The sequence below is a fragment of the Dromaius novaehollandiae genome, chromosome Z (assembly GCF_036370855.1).
Source record: "Dromaius novaehollandiae isolate bDroNov1 chromosome Z, bDroNov1.hap1, whole genome shotgun sequence".
Classification (NCBI taxonomy): domain Eukaryota; kingdom Metazoa; phylum Chordata; class Aves; order Casuariiformes; family Dromaiidae; genus Dromaius; species Dromaius novaehollandiae.
The window spans coordinates 8,306,966-8,326,092 of NC_088132.1; the positions used below are offsets into that span (position 1 = coordinate 8,306,966).

The 19,127-nt window shown below is 39.2% G+C and overlaps 2 protein-coding genes across 2 annotated transcripts in view; one reads left to right on the forward strand and one right to left on the reverse strand.

Annotated features, from left to right (window-relative positions):
• The window catches only part of PGM5 (phosphoglucomutase 5), a 72,353-nt gene extending 67,815 nt beyond the window's left edge, over window positions 1-4,538 (forward strand). The window contains exon 11 of the mRNA XM_026100526.2: window positions 2,992-4,538. Within this exon, the coding sequence (XP_025956311.1) occupies window positions 2,992-3,081 (90 nt within the window). The 3' untranslated portion in view covers window positions 3,082-4,538. The remainder of the gene's footprint in view (window positions 1-2,991) is intronic.
• Window positions 4,539-8,616: 4,078 nt separating this feature from the next.
• TMEM252 (transmembrane protein 252) lies at window positions 8,617-10,827 on the reverse strand. Its single transcript, XM_026100527.2, has 2 exons — window positions 10,510-10,827; window positions 8,617-9,398 (listed from the first exon to the last, which is right to left on the reverse strand). The coding sequence occupies exons 1-2, from the start codon at window positions 10,785-10,787 to the stop codon at window positions 9,113-9,115; spliced, it is 564 nt and encodes a 187-aa protein (XP_025956312.2). The 5' UTR covers window positions 10,788-10,827; the 3' UTR covers window positions 8,617-9,112.
• Window positions 10,828-19,127: the final 8,300 nt, after the last annotated feature.

The window sequence follows — 19,127 nt, forward strand, 5'->3', positions numbered from 1 at the left end:
ACATGATGTTTTCACTAAAATATTTCGAATACTATTTTAAGGCTATTGTCACTCTTGGAGCTTTTGTTGCTTTACCTTTCCAGATCAGTTCGGCAGCGTTCTTTTCATTGATAAAACTGATGTGGCAACTTATTTTTGAGGCTTACACTGAACTGAGAAAAGAGGATTTAAGACCATGAAGATATCCATGCCTAAGCTATATAAAACTCACCTACACTTGGTTTTCCTAACAAGACTCTAATTCAGTGTAGACTGAGTAAAAGACTAGCTTTCCAAGCAAGTCTGGACAGATTATGATTTTGTGTCAGAACTGAATCAGTTTTTGATGGAAGTTGTCAAGTTGCAGCATAAATGAAACTACCACTTTCACATGGTGGATTTTCACAAGGTTTTCTCTGACATACAGATGTTACTCATCCACCCAGACCAACAAAAATATCTGTCTAAAGCCAGACCCCAGATACCGCCTGAGCTTTCAACCCACAATCAAGTACATTAGAGACCTGACCCTTTGGCAAACAGGCTGCCTCAAGGGGCAGATCTTGTCTGTGAACGTGGCTAGGTGAAAGGTAGCTGGATGGAATTTTCTTGCAAGGTCACAGGGAGAAGAAAGGCTGCAGGAGCCAGGAAGGAGTGGTATTCCTCTCACAGCTCCAGTGCAGAGTATTCCCAAGCAAAGGGCTTTTGGTACCTCTTTGCCATGTGTCAGATATCTCCATGTTTGATGTATTTCCTGGCATGAATGGTCATCCTTACCGGCTACTTAGTTTGAGATATAATTTCTATAGCCTAGTTATAGGCTTTAGAGGCTATAATTTCTCAGTGTTCTTACAAAAGTAAAATTCTGATTAGAGACAATGATTTTGCTAATTTATGGTTCCCTTCTTAAATATTATCTAAAGGATAACATGCCATACCTCCCAAATAGTTTCCAGGGTTAAATATATTACTAAATGTATGGAGTGATTGCAATTGCTGTCTAAGTTCATATGCCAGTAAAATTGTACAATTTATTAAGTAGAAAGAAGTATTTAAAAATATTTTTAACTGGAGATCTCTTTAAGATCCAGAAGTCATTCTAAAATCATATTAAGTGAATGATCACCAACTGTGGTTTCTCTTTCACAACTGAAATATAAGTCACTCATTGTAGAGATTACTTGTTATTCTGCTTTACTCTTTTCACCTTATCACTTCAAAGAGAAAAGGAGAATATGTATGGTTTATTTATTTATTTATTTTTTAGATCTGCAGGATGAGAAGTATAGTTAAACTGAAGTGTGACAGCACATAACTAAAGACAGGACATTCTGTGTTTGCAAGTGTGATTGTAAGACGTGTAAAAAGGAGACAGGAGTATTTTAATGATATTTGGAACCATTTGGCAACAGAAAAGCCTCTAAAATACTTAGGTAAATGGTTGTGGCATAAATCTGACTAATTTTATTTTGGTTCTTGTTCAAAGCATTGAGCAAGGTTTTGTTTGTTTTGTTGTTTTCACTTTAGAGTGCTTTTGTTGCTTAAGAAGGCATCGTCAAGTAAAACTGGTTCAGTAGGGTTGCTTATTAAGTTTTCCTATTTTTTTTAATTGAACAGGGAAGAGAATTCTTAGAGAGTCCCAGAGGGAGTTGAGATGCTTTGGTCTTTTTCAGTTCTCCTTAATCCATAATGTTGGAAGAAAGGAATGATATGATCCAGACATTATAAATTGGCCCATTTTATTTTGTACTTCTGTAGGATTTGCCCAAAAATGTTCGTATTTGTGCTTCACATATTAATCTCCACTAAGCACGTTTGACTTTAATGGACATGTATTCTGTTTCAACCATTATTCAGTCGATACATATCTACAAATACGGAGCTTTTTGAATAGCAACATGTCAAAGTGTTCACACTTGTACATAACTAACCTTTATCATAAACTCACTTGACACCAATGGCACATCACAAACTGAATGGCATCATTTCATTGCTCCGTTTGGACAGTTAGCTTGTCTGCTCACTACTTTTATTAAACCATCCAACCGTTTGTATAGAAAAACCAAACACTTCAGTCTGTCAGAAACTGTTAAATGCTGAAACAGATTCAGAGTACTGACTAAGATTATTAAGATTATAAAAATAGATTATATATTAAGATTATAAAAATATATCTGTAAAGTTAAGTTTTTCAGGATTACTGATTTTATTGTATTTTATTTTAAAACCTGATAGAAAGGCAGATAAACCAGAATGTAGTTTATCTGAGAGAGGGGGAAAAATCTTGAAAGTCAGAAAATTACATTACTAGTTTCATAGTCAAATATATGATTCTCTGAAAAAAAGGTTTCCAGTTTTCCTGCCAGTTTATCTTTGCATATCATATAACTAATTCAGAGAAAATTCAGTTGCCACTTGAAAAAATTATATTTTACTTGGTCTTGATATGGTACTACCATAGCTATTATGTGCCCATCTAGGCAGTATTTCATGTATATGGGTCATTCAATAAGGTTTGTAGCCTGAAACTTGAGAGTGCAGATTTTATCCCATCTAATAAAACCTCAGATGCTCAAACACCTTTTTGTGATTTCTATTAAGATACTTGTCACAGCACATTCTGACCCTAAGCTTCACAGATTAAGCTTGCATGGTAAGAAAATCTCATCTTCAGGGCTTCCACTTATCAGAACAGAAATAAGCAGATTTCACAAGATCACCACAATTCCTGTTACATTGTCGCATTGTCGTTATATTTACTGGTTCTCTTCATGCATAATTTAGATTGTACTCAGTGTAACACTTCACAAGATATATGCTCAGCCTAATACTCAGTTATACCAAGTGTAATGGAACAACATACACGATGTAGCAGTGGCAGGCTTATTATTATTATTTAATAATTTGCTATTATTATTTTACAATTCTGCAGTTAAGAAAGGGGATTTATACGTGTACAGTGTTGGCTAATTTTTCTCCCTTATGTAATTCATTACATCTCTTCTTTTCTAGGCTGTGCTGAGTCCTCTTATAGCAATTGCACTGAAAATATCTCAGATCCATGAGAGAACAGGGCGAAAGGGACCCACCGTCATCACCTGAAGCCATAAAGGATCATTAAACCAGGGCCAAAGAGGAACAGCAAGGAAGAGACAGGACCTTGCTGAAACATGTTAGCTGTTTGTGCCTTGTATGATTTTAATAGTTTTCTTGGGGATATATGGAGGGGGGGAAGAAGAATTCAATATAATATTGAGCATATTCAGTTGCATTGATCTCCATAGACAGTACTGCATTGACTTCTGTGTTATAGCTGTAATAACTTTCTTTCAGATAACAAAATAACCAAAGAAAAAGGCCTTAACTCTCAAATGCTATCAACAGCGTGACAGAAAGGGTGAACTGCTTCTTCTTGAATGCCATGGTAAATGTTGGGGAATTTTTAATTAGGGAGAGAGGGGGAGGGGTTGCAAAGCAAAGACATGATGGTGAATATTGCTTGGGATTCTTGTCACCTTCTTGTTGGTTTACAAAGACATGTACAAAGCATGTCTGGGGCCTAAGGGCTGTATACTAAACTTTGCAAGGGTGTATTTCCTAATCTGATGCCACTCCTCTCCTGTCTTTTGCTCACAGAGACATGCTGGCAGCCGTGTTGTGTACACACTTGCACTTGCTCCCAAAGAAAAGGGTCATCCCTCTTTGTTTTTTTAACCCCTGCTTTAAAAGTGTATCAGCGTGACTTGTGCCTGTAGGTTTTCCTGATTTTGACGCTTTTTTTCCTCCAAAGGGAGGCAGTTGTGCTACAGGAGCTGAATGTGTCCTTCCAGCAGTATGTTGGGTGTGGAACTTCAGCTGTCTTTTGCAATATTCCTCATGTCAGCAGATCATATCAGGCTTAGTTTGCTTGAAAGGTAACCATTGTGAGTTCAGTAATTTTTCATAAAGGAGTTATTGTGGATGTTTTTTAAATCTTTGGAATACTCAAGTTCCACTTACCACAAATGAGCGTGTAGCAAAGGCAGAATGAAAATGAACACTAATGAATTACTCACCAGCTGAACTCAGCTTCTCTTAGATTCTTTATAATAGTGAATCATGGAACAAACAGCTGGGGAGTGCAAAGGGAGAAGAGAGGTCCCATCATAAATCAGAGAAGGAAACAGATACGTTTTTCTGCTTGCGAAATGATACTGCAGTTCTAGCTACAGTACTTTGCTCTAAAGAACACAAACACTTTATGCATGTGACTTGTTTGAAAGTTTTGCTTCATTGGGAACAGTGTGGTCACTTGTTGCATCATTTGTCAAGGTGGCTTTGTGCAACTTGCCTCTTTGCAGTGTGTTTCAATTCATTGCAGTTGTTGAATTTTTAGTGCAATTTAGATAATATTGCAGTGAAGGAAATTGTTTTCATTTCTTTCAACACTTCTGTCAGAAATTGCTATGACATTTAGTACATAATAAAGTGGAATGCTGTATTTCTGTCTTAATACGTACTTGCTGACAAGAAACACTGCACTTTCAAGCATCCTAATAAAACTGCCTTTATTACGATTACATTATCTACTTAATTGACTCTAAACAGATGAGACACTAATGTTTTCACATAGTATTCCACTTTGCCATTAAGTGTTCTCATATGCCAAAAGAGTGTTTAAGGTTTTAGTGCTTTTTATATAGATTTTTTGGCGAAGACCTCAATGAGAGACACAATTTGGACATCTACTTCTGAATTTAAGCCTACTGATCTTTACAGAAAGCTTGTTTACCTAGAAAAAATAATCTTTTATTTTTCCTATAGATCAGATTCCTCTAGGTGCAGGATAGTAACCTCTTAACTGTAGGGGATTACACGAAGTCAGGCATACACTTGTGCTGGATTATAACCCTTTAATTCAAATCACTGCCCTGTGTGAATGAATATTTTGAAATGGACAGTCCAAGAATTTCCAAAAATCTCTTACAAGTTCCCTGGTAATGAAACTGTTTTTGATCACCTGGTGATCTGATCACCTGATGTGGAGAAGGCCTAGTTATAATACCAAGCTTTGCATTTGCCGAGCTTAATGTGGGACTTGCATTCTCAGTGTGTTTTGCTTTTAAAAATCTAAGTGTCTTTCAACGTGCAATGGGAAAATTCGTGAAGAATGAATCAGAACTGTCAAAGAGTATATCAGTGCTTTTATCAGCAGGTCACTGTTTCTGATACTGCAAACAGTTTGTTGTGTTCAGGGAAGGACTGTAGCCATAATCTCATTAAATGTGCTGGATGCACTGAGATGTTTTAGTTACTAACACAGGAGGTCAATACTTGGACATTCATGATGTGAGTGAAAAGAGCAACACGCATCAGCTTATACAAAGATGCAAGGCTCTCGAAAACAGCACATTTCAAGCAGAGGGAAAGCTACTATTAATACTGTTTTTTTTATCACAGTATGCATTATCAAGTCTGGAAGTTGCAATGTTCCCATACTGCTCAGCTGTGACTACACTACTATTTACAGTCCTTCTATTTCCCAAAATTCCAGTTTTTCTGTACCCACTGATACCAAGACATATTCCTCGCATGCAGGGTGGGGAAAAGGCAGAGGGAGAAAAAAAACGAAGATGAATTCCCAAAGACCAATGAGAGCGATAGAGATATAAAGGAGCCTTAGCAGAGGACTGACCAAGATGGGGCTTGGATAGATCCCGGGAACAAAAAAAGAGGCAGCAAGTGGTGGAGAGGATAGGAATGTACAGGATATATTGCTGTGTTCAGCTGAAAAGAGATGATAATGAGGAGCAGATGGAAAAATGCTAATATAATAGCACAACAATGAATTTGAGAGCTAGAAAAAGAGGAAAAGGAAGTAAAAGAAAGTGGCGTAGTTCAAGAAAGATTTAATAATGTGCAATGTTAAAATTAAACAAGTCTGGATGTTACTGTGTTTAGCTATGTCCTACTGTCCATAATTTTTGTATTTATTGACAGTGTAATGTTATAACTGCCTTCATCATATAAAATAAATAATAGGTGAATCTGGAGGGTAATAAACCCAAACTTGGGGTAATATGGGTAAATATGGGGAATTGGGTAAAAGGATGCTCTGATTTAACTTTCCATAACAGTTTACAAAAGCACAGTAGCTGACACCAAATTACCGAAAACAGTGTGAGACTGTAGTTATGCTAAGGTGACTAGAAGCAACAAACTGTTTGGAGTAGTCTCAAGTGTGGAGCATAATGATAAGCTTTTTACCACACAGACTTCTAACTTCTACTCTTCAGCATCATGCGGCTTGAGCTAAATTACAAAATATCAGCAAATTCACCTGTCGACACAGCTAAGTGGATATTAACTGACATTTTCTTTTGGAAAGAATGCCCTTCTGTAAGAAAGTTGGTGGCAGGATGAGAAGTACATTTTGTCTGAAGGCAATCCGGAAGGCAATGGCACTCACCTGAAAATACCTGATCTGTTATGAAGCCTTATTTTGGTTTATTCAGGTCCTTTAGGAAAAAGAAGATTCCTTTTAATTTAAAACCTTCAGTGGCTGTTCATGCCAAAGATGAATTTATGCTAGGAGCTGTGAGCAACACAAACCTTTTAAAAGCTTTCCCTGCTTTAAGATTGTTGACATTTTTGAGCTAATCGCCCACACCATTTTCCATTAAGCTCATAACCGAGCAGTTAATCTAGCTGAAAAAAACAAACTGAGAAACAAACTGAATAAAGTAAAATATTTAGGTCTTAACCTGAAATTTCTCCCTCTGTTAAGAACCTTCATTTCTCAAACGCTTCCTTACATATGGCTGACCGAAGACACAGTATCTGCAGTTTCACATTTCTGGATCCATTAAGCACTCAAAAAAAAAAAAAAACATCTGCAGAAGACCGGAGCTGAAAAAGGGCACTGCAGGACTGCTGTGGGAGGAAGCAAAGGAAGATGGTTTTAGCTCTTCCTGGCTGTCCATTAACTATGTGGAGAGAGTCGCATTCCCTATAGCAACCCAGTCCAAGAACGTCCTTCCAAGTGCCTTAAGCAAACGTCAAAAAGCTCCTAAAAAAAGGGGCTAGTTGCCATATCCTCCCTGCACTATGGGGACTAGACATGTCCCCTTTTTTTGGAGGCCTTATTTATTCAAAGGCGTATACAACACATCAGTCTTTTGGATGAAAGGAGTCATCCTCTACCTTGCCTAAAGGAGAGCTATGAATTCAGGTCTGTGCTGGTGGGATACTTTGGAGCAGGAAGTATCTTTCAGTTTCCTGATCACACATATGATCCAGCAAGAAGAAGGTAGTTCTGGATATGCAAAATGCTTCCTCCATACTGCAAGCCACTAAGTCATCAAACGAAAATATGGGATTACTGAAAAGCTACTGCAGTGCTTGCTCTCTGAGCTACTTGCAGTCTTGATTATTTCCCACCCACGTGGGCTCACATTAAAGGTTATGTGTAGGAAAATGTAAATACCCACAGCAAGAAAGTAATCAGCTTCCACATCACCAGAATTTTGTCATGTGTCCTGGCTAATCAGCCTCATCTGTTGTGACTGATCCCTGTGCAATGCCCACAGCGTTCAAGGTCCTGGGCCCTGGAGCAACGCACTTCTGGCTGCAGATGTGGAAGTGCTGGGAGGTAAGACGTTACCAAGGTCACTTGGCGTAGGAGATACTCACTTCAGCTGTTTTGGAAACAACATGTAATGTTCCCCTGGCTTTTATGATTCTCTTCTGTGCTGCACAGCTTCTCAGTCACTTCAAAAAACCTGTGTATGCTGATGACATCATGTTGTCAGCTTTACTGTTTTTCAGAGATTCTTTTTTAGTCTGTGCTTCTTTTCTTTTTAACATGCTTCTCCTCCTCCTCTTTCTTTCTATTTATTTTCCTTTCTCTGTAGTTACTCCAGGTCACTTTATCCTGCTTTCCCGTCTGTCTACATCAGGTGAAAGTTTATATCCTTTCCATGGAGGATGAAAATTTTTGGAAGACAAAACTGATTAGATGGTTTCATCCCTGGTCTTAGCCACTATTACTACCACCACCCTGGCTTGCGTTTCTAATGTAAATGAAGCCCTAATGCTGAAGTTGTTCTTATTTAATGAGGCGGGCATCTGGAAAGTCTGGTAACTTTTTGATCTTGCTGCTTCTGCAACAAAGAGCAAAACTCCACTTACAGTCAGCATTGCAGGTCCAAACCCGAGTGAGCCTCAGCAAAATTCTTTCTTGCCATCTGGAATTACAGACTACAGTGGCCTGGATGCAAATTTGTCTCTGGATTTGTGGAAGGAAGGAGACTAGGGGGAGGCTCAATCTAAGCCTCTTTCTTAAACTCTTGTCCTCTTTCTTGCACCCTCCCCAAACATGTGGCAACTTCTGTCAGAAACAGAGTATAGGATCCCTTTTTCAGTCCCTAAAGCTCTTGAGTAATCTGCAGAGGAAGCAACTGCTTTTAAAGACAGCTCAGAGGAATGATGCAGAGAAGGTTTTTCCCACTACACCTGCTAGTTCCCTTTGAGAGGCTGTGAGCATAACCAGGGTGGTCGTGTTAGCATTCAGGAACTGTATTTGATACTATGATTCTCTGGTGTGCTTACCCTGAATCACGGACACCTTGTATCATAAGCAAGCAAATGGCATTTGTCTTAAATACAAAATTTATTCATGGATGCAATAGTAAAATACCCATTATACCACACCAAAACAGAACAGCTAGCTTCAGTGACTTATGATACAAAAATATTCCTTGTCTTTCAGTACTTCAGAGCGCTGCCAGAGCTCTACATGATAAAGGCAGTTATGCAGAGCTGTGTGCCGAAGAATTTACTCCTATACAACAAGTGTTATAACGACATTATGGTGGCACTCCATAGGTTTAGCAAATCCTCTGCAAGCCTGAAAACTTCGTTCTGTTTGAAAATACCACGCACCTTATAAGGCGTCCAGCTCCTCTCAAACATGGGGGTGATCAGTGCTTTTCCTAGGCAGTTTTGCTCTAGGGGTGCAATACTAGGGAGCACGGACACCCATCTTCTTCCACCTTTGCCCACTTCACAAACTTGGGACTTTACCCACTGACTTTGTCCCAGAATTTCTGACCAGCTTTGCTCTTTCTTGGGTCCCAGGGCAGTTTGTGCCTTGTCAGCAACTGTTTTCTTGTGTGGGTGCATGAGTGCTAGACACTCTTTCGGCGGCTGAGTCTTGCTCATCCGTCTGCTGCTGCCGTGGCTCCTGCACAGACAGCTCGTACGGTGGTGGCTCCTCTTGTCCACTGGTCTCGCTGATGAACTCCGTGCTGCTTTCGGTGTACAGAGGCGGAGGGAGCCTGGAGACTTCTTCGTCTTTTAGCGTGGAGGCAAATGGCAGTGGGAAAGTCTGTTTTTCAGGATCTGTGCTGTCTTCATAAGATGGGGGGTAGAAATCGGGTCTGAAAAACAAACGAATCAAAATAAAACATATGCAAATCAAAATAAAGCACACCCCGGTGAAAAGAGCTTTAGCTGAGAGAGCTTGATTAGACATTGCGTCTGCTATGTTTCCACAGCTTAGCTGAGGCTTAAACTGTGAATGGAAACCTGACTTAGTAGGATTAGATCAATGGAAGGTATTAATACAGAATAGCTGCAATAGCCGGGATCATTATCTGTGTCTTTCTCCGAAATGTTCTGTTAAAACACAGAATTCCAAGAAAGAAGAGCCTTCTTTATGAGAGTTTCCACCTGTGCTGTGTAAGCATTCACTCTTGCACATATTTGGACAAGTACTCAAGAAAAGTTTTATCTGGAAAAAGAGAGACACTATTGCCTGAAGTAGGTTAAATTATTGTTAGAGTAATCACTATTTTCCTCAGGTTTAAAATATGATTTGCATGTCCCTGCTTATCTAACCAAAATTTGCCATATGTTGCAATTACAGAGCTCTTAGAGCACCCGTTGTCAGTGTTTATAGCACTGTTTCTACAACAGCTGAAGAAAACTAACTTGCATCCAGTGACCCTGTTAAAAACTTTGTCAGGCCCGGTGCCGATCAGCTTAAGAAACTATCTGGATTAAAGCATCAGACTTTGCTCAGAAATAGCAGGAACATTTACCAAAAAAAAAAAAAAAAAAAAAAAAAATCAACCTTAGCAGGGACCATATAGGGAACTGAAGCTCACTGAACAACGTGGCAAGAATAAACAGTACCAGAATATCTCCCACAGCAACAGATTTGTGAATTGTCTATTATGATGTTACTAATGATGTCCCTGCAGATCCCCACTAAAATCTGTGTAGCTTCATCTGTTTTCTCCATGAACGGATTTGGACCACTTTGTGCAACCTGCAATGTTTTTAGAAGTGTAGTTTACGAACTGTTTTGCATTGCACAGATTGCTACTTGATCTTGCAAATAAAATTTCTGACAACAGTTCTCTCCATGCAAATATAATAAAATGACTGAAATTTGTTTATCATTGTATTGCTGCTTTCTTCTCGGAGCATGCTTACAAAACAGCATCTCTCCCCTCTACCCATAGGTAGCCGAACAGTAACACATACCTGTCTATGGTGCTGACACGTAGCTCTCTAAGGCTGGGATTTCGATTGAAGATGTTGCTGAGGCCCTTGTATTTGATGGCTTCATGGAAAGCATTCCAGCAAATGCCAGTCACAAGGAGCAGGAACCCCAGAGGTAACAGACAGTAAACAGCCAGCTGCTTATTTCCACACTTGCATAGCAAAGTGCTTGTGGAAAGGCAAAATGCTCCCAGACAAATAGCACAGAAACTGAGTAAGAGCACAAAAAGACGAATGAAGGAGAGAACACCTTTGGGCATCTTTCCCAGCAGACACAGCACTTAGCCCCTGTCTGTTGTTTGCTTGCTTGCTATCTTAGCTGTGCATCTCATCTTCGTGAGTCAGTGTTTTATACACTTCAGGATCAATTGGCCTTTGGACAATTAAGAGAAATAGGCAGTTAGAAGATACTCATTAACTCTTTGAGATACTCATAATCTCTTTTAAGATTAATTTATAATCTTAAACCTACTTTAAGGGGGAAACAGAAACTTCCTGCACCATTTATTTGCCACTGTAATCGCTGGAGGGCATATTGAACTGCTGCGGTCATTACACGCTAAAATCGGAACAGTTTGGGCACTTCGTTAGCTTATGAATGACACCTTCTGTATCTGTCTTTCTTCGAACCCCCCCCCCCCCCCGCAATGATCACTGTTCCTAATTCTCTGTTAAAAGTTTGAAGGGAAAACATACTTTCTTAATCATGCATTTTCTTCTTTCACTGGATTTTGGTCTTCTTTCTTTGACATGTTTTTCAGCTGCCTTGACTTTTCTAATAGTTCTTCAAAAAAAAGATAAATTTCTAGCTTGCATTCTGATATTGTCAATGGATTTTATTATATAAAATGAAAGAAATTGAAGGTACATCATGCCAAAAAAGGACATAGGCACACAGAAAATCTCTTCGTCACTAGCTTCAGTTGTATGTTGATTTCTTTTTTGTTATTCTCTTCTTTCTTCCAGCAATATTTATCAACTTTGGAACTGATTTTCGAAAGTGTCAGTGCCTAAAGCCATGCAGAAAAACCTAGAGTCAGGTTTTTTTGAGCGTATTTAGACATCAAAAAATATTCAAATTCACTGATCAGGAAATCTGGTCCTACTTTGAAATCGCTGGCCTGCTCATGAGGGAGTTCCTCTGCCCCTAAAAATCCAGATCATCTGGACTCCTCATCCAGCCATGCAAACTATTCTCCTGACTTCCCACATCGCAAGGTGCAGCCAAGATCCCTGCCACTGGGTCTTGAGCCTCGATGCCTCTCCTCTTGCCAGAGTAATGGTTGTGTTAATGCCCGTGTTTGACACATACCCGTGGGCTGGATACAATCCTCGTCACCGTTTGGACCCATGCCTGAAGCGCATGTGCCAGGCTGGAGCCACGTTAGTTTGACGTGTGCCTAGGCTGCCACCGTTTTTGCCTGGAAACATGGAAAAGGTGGACGGATCATCCTCCATGGATCATCCTCCACTTCGCTGTGAAAGAACTCATAAAAAGGATGAAATTACTGCAGCACCAAAAGCACGGGATGTTTCCCCAGAAACCTAAATGCTGCACACAAGTCCGGTGTGGACACTGGGCAGCCAAATGCTGTTTTCCAGTGTGACCTCTTTCATGCTACACTTCCCTGGAGAGGAGAAGAGGGGAGAACCAGCCAAAATGCAACATTGGGTTAACTCTGCAGGGAAGACTGATATACTGTTCATCATGTTGTGGTAGCACTTTTAGTAGAATGTAGAATATATAGAAGAACTTGGCTGTTTATTCATTTAAGGAATATAGCATCATGCTCTGCGCTTTTTTGTCACAGAATAATTAAAAAAAAAAGAGTGCCCTGAAATTGAACTGAGATTTCAGCTTATCTGGACTGAATGTTGGGTTATTTTTCTGATCCTTATGATATGAAAAAAATACTTTACATGCAGCTCTGAATCTTGCTTGTATGTAGTTTGTAAGGAGCTATAAAGTTTTTACATCTGTGATGCTGTAGCTTATAGCCAAGCAGTGAACTCTCCTGTGCTGAGATTCTGTCTGAAACAGAGGAGAGCAAATTTTGTGTATCAGTGCTTTCAGTGGGCTTTTGCTCTTTTATAGTGAAGGCTTCATACAGAAAACATGAATTCTGCGCTTGACAAACTGCAGTAAAGGCAGTTTGTCTGATTATATCTATACCACTTCAGATTATATCTATACCACTTTTAAACAGTGGACATATGTCTGACAAGTTAATTTTCCATGTGCTTCCTGCCATATGCTCGCACTGCATCCAACCAGTCATTAACCAACTCTGGTTTGTGCTTCCGCATTTTCTGGACAGTGTATCCCAGCAGCCCCTTGAAGATGAATTGCAAGCTTGACCTTAAAGTTGTATGATACATCTCTATCTATGTACATACATATATGTCCTACTTATGAATACATAGATACAATGCATAGATGGACATACATAGATAATAATTGCTGCACTCTGAGTATTATGCATGCTAAATCATTCTCTGAAAGGGAGCATCATGTCACCCTTTTACCTCTGTTTTGCCAAGGTAAGGCAGTGCTAAAGAATATCAGCAAGTAATGGCATTATGGTGGTTTGCCAAATTGACATCCGGTAAGAACAATGAAGTTAACTGAGCATACATATGCTCTATGTCTTGGCTGCAAAGTCTAAGTGCGTCCTTTTCCTATACACAGGGAAGAAAGGATTAAGGCTGAGGTGTCACAGTTCTGACAAGGGGTGATCCTTGGTTAATTTGCATTGACTTGTGCAGCTTTCAGTATCAAACGTATGCCCAAATAGGAATTGCCACCACATCAGGTTTAAGAAATACTGACTTGCTGTCTTTCTGCAGTCACATCCAGCTGAGATTTATAAGGGGATAGTTTGTTCCTGCTGCAATTGCTTCCCAATATAGACGGCTCCTCCTAACATCCCGCAAAGGGTCATGAGCATCCTCGGTGCTCACAGCGATGAAGTGGAGGCACTTGGAGTCCCACCACATCGTCATGCTTTTGCTTCAGTGAAAGCTGGTTCACCGTGGGTGGAGGGGACAAAGAACAAGTTTTATGGCAGGGTGGTAGAAACATTATTATCAACTAGCATCATGTTCAGAATACAATACCTCATATCAAGCAATAGCACTGAAGTTATTGCTCTTGTTATCACTGTTATTTTCTGATGTAGATGATAAATGTCCGGCCTTTACTTCATGGTCACCTTAAAGTAATTTACAGAAATTTGATCTGTGTTTTGAAAGGGTATTTGAAGGCTGAACCAAAAATGAATTGAAGTGAACAAAATAAGTTTAATCTCAATTTAAGTGATTTTGTCTCTCGAAGGCCTAATTTTCAGTGAAATTAGAACTTTGGACCCCAAAATCATGTTAGCTGTAAAAAAGGAGACTAAGCCATCTGCCACTGCACCTATTAATTAAATAGCTTTAAAAACCCTGATCTACATGTCCTGGTGCCTGGCTATATTCCAGTAATGAAAGTATTGCAGTAACACTTCATCCTTAAGGCTCAGTATCTCAAGGTGACAAAAATACGGCTGTTCATCGTTATTACTGGTCTTCATTTGTATCATCCTTATGGAGAACACTGTAAGAGGATGGATCCCTGTTGTGGCAAATATAACCCAATTGCTTGCTGAAAATCAGAACCTGAAGCAGCAGGTTTTGCAGGCTTTGCTGTGTCAAGGTGCCACAGGCACACAGGGTGAAGAAAATGCATTTGATATAATGTTGCTTTTTGTCATGAAAAACACAGGAGGTTTTTATCTCATTCTGACCTTCCCAGGGTTTGCTAGTAGTGCTTTATGGACATTTTATGGAGGCAAGTCTCCAGGCAGACTTTTCTCTGATTTTTTTTTTTTTTCAGACAGTTTTGTCTTACAGGGAAGGGAAATCACAGAAACTGCAGGAAGGCGTTTGAGGAAGGTAGGGAAGACGGTGGATAAAAGCTGATTGCATCCGCGGAAGTGAGAGGAGGGGATCAGGATGCAGGAAAACGTCCGATGAGCTGCAGGACTACAGTAAAACCCGCTTGAGAGGTGTCAGGCTAGATTCGATGCAGGATTTACAAGCCTAAACCTAGGTGTTTCCGCACACAACCGCTGGGCAGCGAGCCTGGGAAACCAGCGTTATGGCCCTGCAGCTCACGGAGAGGCTGAGGGACCTGGTCACGAGCAACAGCTGCTCTTCCGGAAATGTAGCTGAAAAAGTGTAAGCACACAGCAGAAATGCATTAAAATAAACTGTTCAAATAGGGGCATGCTTGACGTTTGTCCTGTCTGACATGAAGTCCAACAGTTCTCCTCCCTGCTGGGGCAGGACCGTCTCCCGGGGCGCCTTTGCCTCATGCTTTGCTGCTCCAAACATTCAGGAATGCCCTTTCTGCAATTTTCTTTCCCCATAGGATAGTGGATCGAACTAAAATTACAATGACATTTTTTTCCTATGTAATTTGAACCTTCTCCCTATCTGTCAAACACATTTTACTTTACAAAATCATTCCTCTTACCCGTGTTTTTTTTTTTTTTTTTTGATGTTGAAATCATTGAGACTACCGACACAGGTACACAGAAATGCTGAGCTATCCAAGCTATCCATGACCCCTATCCAAAGCTCAGGCAATTATTGTAACTCATATCTTCTGTAGCACTTGTACATCTGGCACAACACAGTGTTCACTGAAATAATGACGTTGATATAAAGAACTTATACATGCTGTTTTATTTCGGTTGATCTGTACTTATCAGACTGCATGTTTTAATCTTATAGCCTGAACTTGACACTATTGTATCAGTGTGGATATATACTAAGTTAATTGCTATAGAAAAAGCCCGACAGCAAGTTATATTCCTGCTATGTGAAACATTTTGAAAATTCAGATACATTCCCATTAAATACCAGAAATAAAGAGATCTTGCCAGAAAACTTTAATGAAGAAATTACAAAGATGATTGAAATAATGCACTGCCAAAGTAATAAAGGGAGTCTTTTCTGGGCACTCTACTCTTTCCGTCATCTGTGTCACATTTGCAGACTTGCCCATTTCAGCAAGCTATATCCACAGCCAGTGGATAGCTCAGTCCTGAAACAGCACGCTTGATTTCAAATTACTGTATCTTATAGAGCGGGTATGTAAAGAAGAAGGGAGGGAGGACAAGAGGCTGCAATAGCCTCATAATACATTTTAATTTGCATGGTTCCATTATTTTTCTGCTTTTCAGTTACTCAGGATCTTCTTTTTAATCTTGTTCTTGGCCTTTTTCAACTCCTTTCCCACTGCACAGCTCGAGTGTTTAATCGGAGGGCAGTGTCTTGGACCGCACCAAACTGAATGAGTAGATGTCCTTTCTCTGTAACAAAACAGGAAGAAAGTTGCTTCTAATGAGGGTCAGGCGAGAAAAGGGAATAGCTAACGTAGTGGAAAGGTTGCAGAGCAGAGCTGGCTGAGGACCAAGGTCAAAAGGTAGCAGTGCAGACGCACAAAAAGTGCTTCTGCTTAGGAAGCACGATGGAAGAGGGACTTTATGGTTATTCTACCAGGTGATTTGACTGCTGTGATCGTTTTTCAATTTGTATTTCACTTAAAAGGTCATTGTTTACACTGTGTCCTGTTTAAATCTGCAAGACAGTTTTCATACAAGCCAGGTGCTTGAACTATGCTATTCAAAAAGGAATTTGTGAAATCATATGCATTGTGATGAAAGTTGCAAAACACAAACATTAAAATGTTTTTATGTATTAAAAATGGAAAATCTTAAATGAAAAAATAATAGAAAAGAAAAAAATTGAAATTTTAATGGAATTACGTGAGTTGTGACAGAAGTAGTGGTGTATCATATGATATTCTATAAAACAAGATAATATCATATCATATAATGGGTAACATGTACTAAAAGTAGTGATGTTTTACCAGAAGTTTCAAGACTATCTACTTTGCTCTAGTCTGAAATGTACAAATTTTAATTAAGTGAAAACTCAGAATTTAAACCAGTTTTCTTTTCTTTTCCTGTTCTGTCATACTCAGCTGACATGATTTATCTGTAGGAGGTGACTCAAGGGAAATTGTATAATGTCATATGTAATTCAGTGCAGTTTTACCACCTTGTCTCTCTTTAGTAGTTCTAATATTTGTTGCAAATTTGCACTTCAGGTCATGGGGAACAATTTTAGCTTTGCAGATATAATCTCCCCTCCATATCATGTCTGCATTAACAGTAATAGGTTTTGAGAGCATGTGAGAGTTTAAGAGTGAATGAGAATGTATGGGAGTAATAGTCACATCAAAATCGTATTTCACAGACTGGTTCCTGACCTATGAATTTGATGATGCTTATGCAGACCTAGAAATGTAAATGTAGATGGTTGTAATTGAGACATTGAGACAGTATACAGTGTAACCTCGAGGTTAAGTTATTCAACTTGAGAGGAGCAGGGATGAAATAATTTGCTTGAAATAGTAGGTCAGGGCTTTTGATTGAGCAGTTTCCCAAAACAGTTGAGAATAGTTTACCCCACAAGTGGCCAGAGCAAGCAAGCATAAATAATAATACTTAAAATAAGAATAAGGTGGATTCCACATTTTAAAACAACTTAGAAAATTTGATTTTTAAAACATATTTTGAGTTTTTATTTTTAATATCTTAGGCATCATGCATAGTAATTCTGGGTATTCTTCCCAAATGTTAGAGACAGAAACTCCATTATATTTATTTATTTAAAAAATGGAAATTGAGATATCTTACATACTTACCAGATGCCAAGTCCTGAAAAATGTCAAGTAATACAATCATTGTGTTAACATCTTAATAAATTACAGTGCAAAAATGCAGGTTCACTGGCTAGTCAGAAAAATTACAGAAAACACAAAGCAGGACAGTTTCCTAAATAACGTGAAGGTATCTCTGACTTAGAAGACTGTTAACAAAACTATCAGAATTTGCATATCTTTAAAGAAATTTTGAAATAAAAATGAATGAATTCTCAGCAGGTGGTTTTCATTTTCATTTCTTTCTGTTAAGAACAGAATTCTAGTTACCTATATGAAGAAAGATACAGGTAAATTATGTTGCTCTTCCCCTATATGGAATGAGTTATAAAATCCTTATAAAAGGATCTACCAGTGGAAATACAGGCACTCTGTGCTTATATCACATCTTGCATGACATCTGAGAGCCCGGGAAAGCTGTGAACAGTGTATACATCACTTTCAAACCAGAAACATTATGGTTCTTTTGTAGATTTAAAGACTGAAAAATTTAAGTGTATAACGACATACAAAACTTTTGAAACTCCAAAAATTAACCAAAACAAAAGGCTTTGCCGTTTGTATTACAAAGGCACAAGAATTAGGGCCAACATTGTGGATGTCCAATGATACGGTGGGCGCAACTGGGAGTGTCCAGCAGTCCCTTCCGTTTTGCTCTTCAGTAGTGGTGTCTCAAGAAAAACTGTGTTTCCATGTCTTCTGGGTAAAAAAACAGCTTCATAGCACTGCTGCACAAACTTTTTGGGCTCTGCTGTATAAAGACCCACCGAATGGGAGACAAGTTCCCTTTTGTTCAGGCGGTGAAGACACAGACGGCGTGCCGGTGGAAATGTTCATCTTAAAGACGGTTCTGTAAAGCTTTCAACCATATATTGATGCACAATCACCAGAGAGTTGGAACGCAGTGCTATCATATGTAATTGTCTGACTATACTGCCTAATGACCCTGTAAGCCATCCTGGGGAGAAAATGTCCCAATGGAGGAAAGGTCAAAGCAGTATTTTTCACTTCAAAGTTCATACTCCAGCTTTTAGAAAGTCTTTTCTTTCATCTTTTCGTTTCCTATATGTCCTTCATTCACACAGAAGACAGTTGTCCCTAAGGTTAAGCTTCCACAATTTTTTTAATGGAGATTTTTAGTGTAAAGTACCTTCTTCCTCAAGAAATTAAAGCAAGACAAATGCTTTGCCTTACGTAAATCCCTCAAAATAGGGCTCAGCTAGGCACAGAAATGACAACGTGCTGCCTCCCTGAAGGCAAGGCGAGGATTAGTCTGTGCTCATGTTCAGTTTAACTTTTACAAAATCCTTAGTTTTATGGTGAAGAGGACACTGAAGTGCAGCCCTGCTGCCACTGATGCCTGTGACAGTTTTGCCATTGGCAGCAGCAGCCACGACAGGTCTTCAGGCTTGGCTGTAAGGCTTGGCTGGTTTTGTAGGAAACAAATTAAAAGTGCATTCTAGGGGAACTGCTGTCCTAACAAACATGAAAAGCTTACAGCTAGCCTTTTGGCTATGCTGGAAGGTTTAATATTAAAACCAGACTTCCTATTTGTTTGCAAAATACAGTTAAATATTATAACGTGCTTAACTTGAACCCCCTGAAACCTTCCTGATTTGACGTCACTCAGGGAGGCTGGCTAAGCTGCATGATCAAACATCAGATACTAATAGGTAGCTAGCGTTTAATTGTTTTAGGTGTAACTTTCAAGAAATTTAAGTGATCTTAAGTTGCCATGAGAAAGATGCAAAAGCCCTTCTTTAGACAAAGGAATCACTCTGTATGGTTTTATATAAAAACAACAAATGATTCTAGTTACCAAATCCTG